The sequence below is a fragment of the Sceloporus occidentalis genome, unplaced genomic scaffold, assembly GCF_023333645.1.
Source record: "Sceloporus occidentalis isolate IW3139 unplaced genomic scaffold, rSceOcc1.0.p SCAF_4, whole genome shotgun sequence".
Classification (NCBI taxonomy): Eukaryota; Metazoa; Chordata; class Lepidosauria; order Squamata; family Phrynosomatidae; genus Sceloporus; species Sceloporus occidentalis.
Window position 1 is genome coordinate 71,587,476 of NW_028316984.1, and position 13,038 is coordinate 71,600,513.

Consider the following 13,038-nt stretch of genomic DNA (forward strand, 5'->3'; position numbering starts at 1 on the left):
ACTCATTAACTGGGAACACATATAAAACTAGTCCTCAGAATCAGCTTCACTGAATTTAGAGACTTGCCTCCAATGCTATAAGTCAATTACCCATAAACTCCTCCCAGCCCTACCTACTTGCGGTGTTCCAGTAAAAAGCTGATCATGCTGGACAGGGACACAAAGCAAGACTCTGAGATGTAGTGTATCTGTCACAATGAACAAGAACTCATAAATACAACTTTTAAATGGGTACATGTAGGGGCCAATATTTTAAGCTATCATTTCCAATACAGTACAGTACCCATGAATGTATATACTACATGAACATTTCTGAGAAATACATCATATCTTACTAGAAACTGCCAGAACAAAACCACACCTCCTGTATGTATGTTTGTGTGCACAGGACTTATACAGTGCATCCTTTCCTTATGCAGGGATCCAGATCATTCCTGGATCATCCCCCCCCCCGGCATAAGGAAAAAACGTGTATGCTCGAGCCCCATTAGAAGTGCCCATGGTGTGGTGTGGGGTGATACTTCTTTCAGGGTGTGCTAGGGTTTTTTCTGGTGCAGTTTCCAGCATATGCTGGAAGCTGTGTAAGATGTGCCTGCGTATGTACAAGTCTTTTAATACAGACACATCTTCTCAAAGAACAATTACAGTTGGCCCTCCACATTTGCAGATTTGATCTTTTGTGAGGTCAAGGCCACATTCGCATGTGCATGCACTTCTCCTCCTCTTCCAAGCTTTTCCCCTGGGGAGAAAGAAGCCCAGGAGGGAGAGGCCAGTAAGGGTGTGCATGCCAATCCCACTCTTTGCTGGTGGGAACAGCTGCCTTCCCAAGGCAGCAATCCCACTGGAAAAAGGGTGAGGGGGATCGACTCCCTTCTGCCCCTTTCCCAGAGGAGTAGCTGCCTTGGGAAGGCAGCCAGCCCAGTGGGAAAGGGGCGGAGGGGAATCGATCCCCCTCACCCTTTTCCCACTGGGGTATCTGCTTTGGGAAGGCAAGCAAGACATCTCAGGGTCTCGCTTAGTGTCCTCGTCCGGCATGATAACCAATCCTCCTAACCCTTTTCCCAGTGGGGTATTTGCTTTAGGAAGGCAGCCACCGCACGGGGAAAGGGGTGGAGGAGAATCCATCTCCCCTGCCCCGTTTTTGGTGGGGTAGCTACTTTCCCCAGGAGAAGGAGGAGGAGGATCCACCCCCGACCTTCCTGATGGGATAGTTGCCTGGGCTATCCCACTGGGAAAGGGGCGGGGACCCAGTTAAAGGGACGGGAGGGTGAGGGAAGGAGAGAATCACACGTGCCTGCTCCTCGTTTGCCCCACCCACCCATCCCTTTAACTGGCTTCCTTGTGGGGGGAGAGTTATTCACGATTTTTCCACATTTGTGGGGCCCCTAATCTCTACAAATGTGGAGGTCTGACTGTACTCTTTTGCATGTAATCAGAGAAGCAAAGCAAATTTTCACTTCCAGATATTTTAGTTAAAATCAAGATAACTACAGTGGAACCTCACCTTACATGGGAGATCCGTTCCAGACCCCCCCCCCCCCGCGTAAGGCAAATTCCACCTATGCTCGAGCCCCATTATAATGAATAGGGCTCGTGCATGTGGCAGCGCAGTGTGTGCACGCAGCAGCCACACACACTATAGAGTATTACAGCGCGGGTTCCGCATAAACCGGAAGCTGCGTACGGCGTGCCCGTGTATGGAGCAGGTGCACTGTATTTCATTTTTGTTGTAAACTTGTGACATAGTGAAGAAATGCAAAATGAGCATATACATTTTACATAAATATCAGAAATATGTCCTTTACATAAAAGTCAGCTTTGAGTAGCACCAATGGGAAAAGAGATAGTGAGAGAGTAACAAAGTGAGGGCAGGTAGATGAATGGGGGGGGGGGGGGGAGGAATCGAGAAAGGACAAGGGAAATTGGCAACTAATAGGCCAGGAAACATCTTTCAGGAAGCCAGAATAAGAAAAGGGCCACCAGTTGCCAATCAGAACTTATGAAATTGCAACAATGCAAATTAGGTATTGAAAATAAAATTAATTAGCACACACTAATACAAAAACATTTCTATCTGCTGAAGTGGAAAAGAAATCCAAATACAGGCATACCTCGCTTTAAGGTGCTTTGCTTTAGAATACTATACTAATAATAAAATACTGGTACTTTTAAATTATACAGTACAGTGCCACTTCATTACCTGCACTCAGTTTATTTACAGGATTTGTTCACTTTGTGTCTTTTTGTACAGTGCGCCCGCGCCATACGCGGGTGCGCCATACGTGGAATTGAGTGTATGCGCTCAAGCCGCGGCGCGCGCGCGGGGCGGAAGGGGCAGCGCGTCCCATTCAATTGAATGGGCGTGCGCGCCCATTGCGCCCCGCGGGCGCCCGCGCCACCGCGCACGAGCCCCATTGTTTCCAATGGGGCTCGAGCATAGGCGGAATTCGCCTTATGCAGAGGGATCCGGAATGGATCCCCCACGTAAGGCGAGGACGGACTGTATTGATTGATTTTACTATTGCATTCTTTTTTAGGCCTACCAGTATTGTGCACACAGGAAATATTTTTTATGCCTTTTACAGGTACTGGCAAGATTTTTTTAAAAAGCTGTTTTACTTTAAGGTGATAGTTGCTTTACAGCAGCAATCTGGACCTAACCCACAATATTAGTGAGGTATGCCTGTATTCATGTTAGGTCTCTTTGCTCCCTTCCTCCTGAACTCGGAAGTCCACCATTCCCATTATGAGACGTTCAGCCAAATCAGAGAACTAACATGAAATAATAATACTACTATCTATATAGCACTTGAAACCACTAAAAGTACTTAGCATATCCCCCCTGGAATTATTCACATACATTATACCAGTCCTTAAAAAGCTATTATTCCCAAATTCAAAGCTGGTGTGGGATTGGGGACTGCTATAGCAGGTGGCTGAGAGTTAATAGTTTGCCTAAGGCTACCTAGCAATCTTTGGGTGAACTGAGATTTGAATCAGAGTCTTCTTGGCACACATCTCACATCCAACCATTGCATTAAACCTCAAAAATTCACTATAAGCAAGCAAGTGGTATTATTCTGACTCTCACTATATCTTTTTAAAATAAAGATACAAACTGTACATTTATCTATCATCTCTTTCAGTAAAATACTGCAGATTTCAGCTCATTACATTAATTTCTAACAGGATTTTTAGGAGATGTTTACGAGTGGGGAATCAGAAGAATGGTGATGCTTAAGATCGAGATTTCATGAAAGGAAATTACCTTTAATATCTGATGCTTATAAGTGCATCCCTTCACTTTGCATAATGACCACTGTTATACAAATAAATTGATGGCTGAAATATTATATTATATATTAATATTGTGTATTAATATTAAATATTATATACTAATGTGCAATATGTAATATCAAAATAATACCTTGTGAAACCCAGACCTTAATAATGAGGAAATACTTAATAAAGCATCTTTCCTCAAAAAATGTACTTACGTTAACTCTGAATGCTTGCACAGTATTATCCAGAAGAAGAATATTGCAGACCACCTCGGTATGCTGTCTGTCTCGTGCCAGCTCAGATGCTCGTACATTGTAGGTTCTGCCAGCAGGCAATCGGAAACGTGCGGTCATTACTGTCCACACAGCGTCTTAATGGGAAAAACAGAAACATATACTTTCTGATGTTAGGAAATCAAGATATTCACATGTATACATATATTCAATTTAGTGTTATACAGTACATGAATTCTCTCTCTTATGAGGAAAACTGGAGAACCTCTGTCATTTATAAATGTCAGAGTTCTGGCTTTTTTTTTTTAATTTAGGAAAAAGCAGTAGCAAAACTTTAATCATTTACAGACAACTATAATTATATACACACAAACATTCCAAGATAATTCTACAAATTAAGTTATTTTAAGTCTAGAGGTTCTGCACTATTGTGCTGTAAAATAGATTCAATGTTTATGGAATAAGACACACACAAAAAGCAAATAAACCAATGGATGGATTATATGATGTAGTTCCTCTTGAATCTTTAATTCTGCTTGAATGTGTATAACTCAGAAGTTCACTTGATTTTTTAAAAAGGATATTGTAAAATCTTGGTTTTTCTTTTAAAGAATGGTAAGATCTAAGAATTAATTCCACATAATCAGGAATCCATTTTCTTTCAGTATGTTTTTTTCAATACATTTCTCACTGTCATCTATAGATGTATTGCAGCTTTGAGATACAAAGCATTTACAACAGGCTGTGTTGTATTGTAGTACTGTGCTTTATATTGTGCTTCTACCTTGAACTGTTTTTTTTCAGCCCAAAGGCCAAATTCAATTGCAGACTAACTCCTAATTGCAATGGTGAGTGGAGCCAAAGACAAAATAATAATACCACTATATTTTAATATCACTAATATTTTAAAACCACCAGAAATACCACTATATTTTTTGCTCAAAGATCTTACTGGTGCTAACGAAGCCTTATGGAAAACATTTCAACATTTGAGAATGGGGGAAAATTAAACTCCCATGAAAGAAAGAGACATCTTATGATTTTCTCACATGGCATACCATCAAAATGTACTGCCAAAGCAACCTTAAGTGTCAGCTTTTCTCATTTTCTCCTCAGAGGAAATATTAGTATGGTTTAACTATTGCTAGAACCCTATTCATAATCCCAAATAAAAAAGCCACACTGAATCAACTGTTGAATGTATACCGCTCCGATTCAGGCCTGAAATAGACGAGTGGCAAGGAGCCGCCTCTGGCCGCGATCAGATTGGGACTGGAGGTCCCAAATGGGTTGCCAGCAGGAGCAGATTAAATCCGCTCCTTTTTCTGGCGGTTTTGGGATGCCTTTCACGGCCTTGGGCCAGCTTCCAGTTGCCTGGGGACATGTGTCATCTGAATGCCACATCCCCTAAATGTCTGGAAGCCACTTCTTTTGGCCCATCTGTTTCAGGCCAGAGTGAATCTACTGTAGTTGGGACTACCAACAGGATTAAGTTTTATATATACACTTTTCGTACACATATTTTGAAGATGTAGCCTTCAAAAGTGAAAATCTTATTACTGTCAGCTAAATTGGCTATAATTGAGAGAATGGCAATATACTATGTGTGAAGGAAGTAGTTTAGCTGATTAAAGGCTGAACATACAATTGAAGAATTAAGTCTCTATCAAAAACTGCCTCTCCTTGTTCTCTTTTCCATGGCACTCACCACTGTCTACAAAACTGCTCGGAAGTATCCCCTAACCTTATGGAAAAGATCTGGGGTGCATAAAAGGGGCTAAAGAAAAGAGTGAATTCATTCTGCTGTCCTCATGGTGTAGGGACAGAAGCTGGATCCAATTCATAGCATGTACCCAAACTGTCCTTTGAGAATCTCCTCCAGACAATTCAAACTTTTTTCAACTCTCCAGAATGCGGGGTTCTTAAAGATGACAATATTATATGGAATACCGACAAAGGTGCTGGTTGGGTAATGCAAAACTATACATGAACTGGAAAAGTCTCCTTTTAAAAAGATTTTCCATCCACTCTTGGAAAAATAGGGATTTTTAAAAGCTATAATTCTAGAGACAGGTTTCTAAAAGAAAAATTATCAGATATATATAGTTGGCCCTCCACATTGATGGCTTTGACCCTCGCAATTTTGATTTTAAGTGAGGTCAAGACCACAAATGCACACACACATTTTTCCTCCTCCTCCCTCCCATGGCACTCACCACTGTCTACAAAACTGCTCTGAAGTATCCCCTAACTTTATGGGAAAGGGAATAGCTGCCTTCCCAAAGTAGCCACCCCACTGGGAAAGGGGTGGAGCGAATCGATCCCCCTCATCCTTTTCACGGTGGGATATCTGCTTTGGGAAGGCACCCACCCCACCAGGAAAGGGGTGGAGGGTAATCAATCCTCCTCACCCTTTTTCTAGTGGGATAACTGCCTTGGGAAAGCAGCTATCCCAATGAGAAAAGGATAAGGAAGATGGATCCCCTTGCCCCTTTCTGGGTGGGGTAGCTGCCTTCTTCAGGGGGAAAGGGGGAGGAGGATCAATCCCCCCTGTGCCTTTCCCGGTGGGATAGTTGCCTAAGGAAAAGGGCGGGGAGCCAGTTAAAGGGACAAGAGGGTGGGGGAAGGAGAGGAGTATGCACATCTGCTCCTCTGCCTCTACCCAGCCATCTCTTCACCTGGTTTTCTCATTGGGGGGAGTGTTATTCACAATTTTCCCACATTCGCAGGGGTCTTGTGCCCCTAACTTCATGAATGTGGAGGGCCAACTATATATGACATTCTGGATATTAGCCAGTTTCTTCAACTGCTGTAGAGGCAAAGAGCCCAACTGTGATTGTGATTATTATTATTATTAGCTTTATTTATAAAGCGCCGTAGATGTACATGGCACTGTACAAAAACCAGATAAAATCAAGAATATATAAAAAGCCTGCCTATGGCATACAATCTAGAGGTTAAAACAACAGGTTAGAAACATCATAAGAAAACAAGTTAAAACAGCAAATATCAAATATTGAGTCAAGCATCAAAACAACCAGGTCACAATCACAGACTCCTTGGGAACGCTTCATAAACAATATGGTCTTTAACTCGGTTTTAAAACTGGTTAGAGACGTGTTGAGTCGTGCTTGTAAGGGCACCTACTGATCTAAATTTTTCAAACCTACTGATCTAATTTTTTTTAATGATAACTTTATTGTAACAGGCTAATTTATGGAAGTGGGGAAGATAGAAAACTAAACATGGAAATATAATATTTGTTACTGCATGAACAAAACTTGCCTTTCCTGGCATATTGCCCAGAATCCAGCTCACATTTGCACTCTATAAGGTCTTAACATTAGCTTGCATTGCAGATGTTACATAGATTTCAATAACAACAACACAAGCATAAATGTGAACAAAGACTGCAAGGCTAAATAATAAGGAAATATTTTAAAATCAATGCTCAGGGTACATCACTGTAAGATTATGGTTTTACACTTCTTAGAGACACACTGCTTTATTGAGAAAACACTGAAATAGCAAATACTGGACTACAGATGCTGTCTATGAAGCCATGACGACATCTATAAAGCTGAATTTTAGGTTTTACTCCCCAGAAACTAAGTCTGAAAGCCAGATTACCACAGCACTATTGAAACATGTAAAACAAGTCTTGGTTTCATTGATAAGGAACATATATACACATAACACAAAAATATACAAAGAACCCATACGGACAGCCCCAAATAAAGCTGCTTTGGGTCAGTTTGTAAGTATGCTGTTTAAATGATGCATGCGTCCTAAGAGGCCAGAAGCCACGCCAAAGCCACACTCCACTCCTAAGGACTGGAGCGCAGCTTTGGCACGGCTTCTGGCCTCTTAAGATGTGTGTCATTTAAATAGCATACCTCCAAAGAGACCCGAAGCAGCTTTATTTTGGCCTGTCTGTACAGGCCCTACATCATATGACACGTTTGAGATTGTGTAAATTTCCTGACCAGTCATTCTGTTTTAAGAAAATGTGTGTGCATACATGTATCAGAAGCAGATTTTTGGATATCTGCTTAAGCCTAAATTTATACTTCAGTAAGCTGTAAAACAGAAGCTTCATGTAGCCTATATGCATCATGTAATACCACAAGCATTTGGAACACCCCATCTACCTAATCCTAATTGAAGAAGTACTGATAAAAGGGCAAATGTTATTGGATTTAGAAACCATGTTGAATTATGTTCAACAGTATATAACTTTTGATAAACTTCTGTGTATAAAATTAATCTTGGAAATTATGGATTACACCAAGCATTGCGAATGTCAACCTCCACTTGTTCAGAACAGCTTTTCTTCTACTTTATGGATGAGGAGGTTGACCTGGCATACTTCACAGAAACTTGGCTGGGAGATGATAGGGGTCCAGGCATAGGTTAAGGCTCTTCCAGCAAGGTACTGTATTAGCGAGCAGCTGAGGGAAAGTGGATGGGGTAGCTGTGGCCTACAAAGACTATCTTAGCATAACCAGATTTAAGATGAGTGAGGCCCGTTACAGACGGGCCTGAAAATACGGACTGGGTCCATATTAGGGTTAGAAAGGGGCGTCACTTCCTGACGCCCCTAACCCTAGTATGGACCCAGTCCGTACAAAATGGTGGCGGCCGTTCCACACAGCCGCCGTCATTACGATGTCATGACCACGCCGCCTCCAAACGAGGCGGCGTGGGCGTGACATCTTTGCGCCGCACGAGGGCGCCTATAGCGCCCTTTCCGCGGTGCAAGAAGGAGCTCCGAAATGTGTAGGAAGGTGATTGGAGAACAGATGGCAGAAAATTCAACTTATATCCAACAAGATATGATATAGAGAGCATCTTTTTTCCTGTAAGGTGGCAGCAAATCTTGGTACAAATTCACATACTACTGAACTACTCAAAGTGGTGAGTGGTCTGAGGCACCTTCCCCCGAATCCAATTCCAGAGCCTCTTCCGCTCTGAATCCAAACCAGAGTCTTCAACAGTTCACTGTGATTTTTTAACAATCCCTCCACAGATAAAATCTCTCAGATAAGAGCTGACTTAGGCGTGTTACATACGCGCACAAAGTACACCCCCAGGACGTACTAGGGTTAGGAAGGGGTGTCCGTACAAAATGGCGGCACCCGTTCCACACGGGGGCCACCACTGCTACATCATGACCGTGCCGCCTCCAAATGGGGCAGCGTGGAAGTGACATACTGGGGCCGTGCGAGGGCACCTGGGGCGCCCTTTCTGCAGCCCCGGAAGGAGCTCTGTTTCGGAGCTCCTTCCACCTTTGCATCACTGGGCGCAGCCTTTACATGGCTGCGCCAGCGACACAGAGCAGAAAGGGGCCAAGCAGCCCCTTTCTCCTCCTCCCTGCCGCTATCGGGTGTCCTTGGGGCATGAAGCCCCAAGGACACCCCTTTCCAGGCCAATTGAAATGTTTCTAGTGTAATCCTACTCAGCGGATCGGGGCCTCAGAGGCTGCCGTTGTGGCAGCTGAGGCCCCGATCCAGTGGGGAAAGGGCCGGATACAAGCTGCTCCAAACGGGTGGTCTGTAATGTGCCTTAGATGCTGTCATTATAGCAGAAGTTGACAGTGGGATGTCCAGCAATTCTGTGAGTAGGATTACACTAGAAACGTTTCAATTGGTGAGTATTGCTCATGTGAACAAGTTGCTAGGCCAAGTAAGGAAGACAACATGTTCTCTTGAGGAGCTTGGGGATAGCTGCTCCTCAAAAAAGGAGATTATAAAGCATACCACAAGGTACTATTCTAGCTCTAATGCTGTTTAACATCTACATGATACCAAGAGAGATTATCCAGAAGTATGGAACAGGGTGGTATCAATATGCTGATGAAATCCAAATATACTTCCCTATGCTTTCATTATTACAACCAGCTAAGGATAGTGTGTCTCCTCTGAATGCTTGGAGGAAGTAATGGGTTGAATAAGGAAAAACAAACTAAAACTGAACCCAGCAAGATGGAGGCGCTTACTGTCTGGGGTCCTAAGCTGGTTATGGAGATGTGTCAATCAGCCTTGGATGGGGTTACACTCCTCCTGAAAGCCATATGCCCTTCTCTAGAACTTTAAGAATTAAAGATGGTAGCACATCTGCTGTTAACCTCAAAACTGGATTTCTGCAATGCACTGTACCTTGGGCTACCTATGTACCAAGTTCAGAAACTTTAATGAAAACATGGCAGTCAGACCGGTTATTTGTACATCAAGGAGTAGAAAGGACCATACTACACCATGATTAAAATTATTGCACTGACTGCCAACCAGTTTTTGGGGGAAATTAGTTATTACCTTTTAAAGCCTACATGGTTTGGGTCTGGGTTACATACGGGATTGCGTTCTCCCATATAATCCGTCCCTTACAATTAGTTTCTCAGAGAGAGACCAGTCAGCCAAAACTAGGACATTTTCTTCAAGTGGCCCAAACTGTGGAATGACTTGATGGAAAAGATTTGTCAGTTCCACTCACTTCTGGCAGGCCTTTGTGAATTACTTTCCAGATTATTTTTAAATTATGATTTTAAAGTATTCATTGATAGTTTTAATATGTATTGTTTTTATATGCTATTATATGTTTTATATTTATAAAACCCTGTATCTGATTTTATGTCTTTGTGTTACTTTATTGGTGTTCCCTGCCTTAATCCGCAGGGAGAGGGGGGTAAGAAATTATTATTATTACCTTCTACCTCTTCCCCTACCAGAACTCCCCATGCCCCTCGAAATCTGTTCCAGAGGTTCTTGCAGTCATCTAGGAGATATATGAGGGAAGCAGAGTGGAAAGAAGATATCTCTCCTTGACTATTCTACTGAGTCTAACAGTGGAGGAAAACTATTTTAATTGCATCCAATGTGCATAAAAATGTGTAGTGGCATTTTTAAAATAATGTGCATGGTGCAACTCATGCTCTATTTCTTTCTCTTTCTGAATGGTTCATTCAGATTAACAGCTTCCCATGTTCTCAGCTTTGAGCTAAATACAACTTTAAAATCTTAGGTTAAAGCAAATCTACTTTGTCAGCCTCCTGTCCCTAAATACAAGCTGTGTGGACAGGATAAAAAGCAAAGACCAAAGCACATTTGCATGCCAAATAACTGTGCAACTAACCCCACACATGGCTATCTACTGCGCACAGTTTTATACTACTGTGAGATACCTTAAGATCAGATTGACTTCCTCTAAGCAGGGGATAATTACTCCCCTGAACATGATTATTTTAGCTCTCATTAATAGCATCATTCAGAATATTTGCATTAATTCATGAGGACACAAATTTTATTACACCTTTTTCAGTGGGCCAGTTTTTCTTTTATGTAAGAACACACATGGAAAATCCTAGTTTAATCACTATTGTTTTGTTCGTAATCAATTCTCAGCAAATTTGAACTGATGCTTGATGGTCAAGAACCACAGAAAATCCCTTGGAAATTCAACAGAAGAACAGTATATTTCCTTCATGGAGCTTATGAACGAGCTGTATTTTGAGCTCTGCTAGAGAAGCTCTCCTCTCTGTCCTACCACTCTCACAGGTACATTTGTTGGGAACATGGGAGAGGGACTTTTAATAGGTGTTCCCAGAGAAGTTATACTGGCACTCTCTCTTTATTTTTACAGACAACATTTCTGTTTAGAGACGTGTTTGATGATCGGCGACATGAATCTTGCTAACTGTTGTGCTGGGTGGATGTGTTTGTTTAAGGATGCATGCTTTTTTAATCTAGTTTTAATTTTTTATTGTGTCATCTTGTTCTAACTTTTATTATCTGGTGAATTTTTAACAGTATGTTTAATTTGTTGTAAAGCTGCTTTGAGTCCCAAACTTTGGGGTGGGGTGGGGAGATAGAAATCAATGATGATGATTATGACAGATCTACAAAAAGACATTTAAAGAACAGAGCTGATTTCTTTCTCTAATCTACAACTTTTTAATTATCACAAATGTAACAGAGGCAAAAAAAAAATCCCTTTATGCTTAATTAATCTGCACAGCAACTGGCACTGGCCAGGTTCTATGGAGACATATGCACGCACATAATTAGAGATCCACAACATAGAATCATAGAGTTGCAAGCGAACGCAAAGGCCATTCAGTCCAACCCCATACCTTGCAAGAATATACAATCAAAGCACATTAAATGCCACTTCTTTGTAAGTGATTTATGGTTTAAGTTATATACCTCCTATTTTGGCTTTACATAACATTGGACTTAAGAACATGCTTATACTACTCAGAAGTAGAAAGCTGACATCCTGACTATAGACAACATAAATTATGGGCAGAAAAGCCCTTCCTCTGATATCTTAGACATCAATTCTTCAAAGCTACAGCCAGCAGAGCCAATAGTAGGAAAATGTATGCGTTGGAATTCAAACCATCTGGAGAGGCCAAAAGATCTTTCACTCCTCTTCTTAACAGACAAAATACATGGTGAACAGTCTTATGAACCAAGATCAGTACATCATGGATATGAACATTATGGCCAAGTTAATGAACTCTTAACATCCTTTTGTATACAGTCTGTAGATTTTGATACATTATACCAAGCTTCCATTAAATATATTCTTTCCATTTCCCATTTGCAATAAGGTGAACCTATCATGGGGTTTTCTTGGCAAGATTTGTTCAGAGTAGGTTTGCGACTGAGGCTGAGAGCATGTGACTTGCCCAAAGACATCCAGTGGGTTTCATGGCTGAACTGGGAATCAAAAGCTGGGCTCCAGAGTTGTAGCCCAGTATTTAAACCACCACACCATGCTGGCACTCTATGTTTCCTAAATTTCATATCATGATCCTCCTGCATCTTTCAGTACATCTGGGCTAAAAACTAAACAAAATAAAGTAGCAGAAATACCACTCCTCTATAATGATAATACAGTAGGTCAAACAAACATTATCTATTGCCAACGTCACAACTGCCATTCAGTATACCTACTTCTGCCTGGCAAATGATAGGTGGGTCTAGGAATATAATAACAATAATAGTTTTTATTTATATCTTCCCGCCTCTCCCAATGGATCGAGGAGGGATCACAACAGAGATAAAAAAGAGTTACAGTATTCCAACATTAGTTACCACGCAATTAAAACCACAGCTAAAAACATAAAACATCAAATGTAAGACATCAAACATCGTCAGTCAATCGCGGGGTGAGATGCTCTCGTTCCGGTCCAATGGTCTTCCTAGGAGGTCTGTCTTTACTGCCTTCTTGAAAATTTCCAAAGATGTGACAAGGCAAATCTCCTCTGGGAGTCCGTTCCATAGTCTAGGGGTAGCTATACTGAATGCTCTTTGGAAAGTGGAAACTTGTCTGGATGCTGATATCTCTAACAAGTTCTTCCCACTTGTTCTAAGAGTGCAGGGCAGATTGTATAGGGCAGGGGTAGGCAACCTGCGGCCCGCGGGCCGGATGCGGCCCGGCAAGGCCTTGGGACCGGCCCCAGCCCGGTCCTGCCGCCGATTGCCACTGGGGCCTTTGGGGGGCAATTGTCTATAGAAGC

At 42.0% G+C, this 13,038-nt stretch overlaps 1 protein-coding gene across 2 annotated transcripts in view; it reads right to left on the reverse strand.

The window, feature by feature from the left end:
- Positions 1-13,038, reverse strand: part of LOC149313985 (tyrosine-protein phosphatase non-receptor type 4) — a 155,102-nt gene that overhangs the window by 106,285 nt on the left and 35,779 nt on the right. For both annotated transcript variants that reach the window (XM_089520313.1, XM_089520312.1), the window contains exon 2: positions 3,498-3,652. In XM_089520313.1, the coding sequence (XP_089376439.1) occupies positions 3,498-3,635 (138 nt within the window). In that variant the 5' untranslated portion in view covers positions 3,636-3,652. The remainder of the gene's footprint in view (positions 1-3,497; positions 3,653-13,038) is intronic.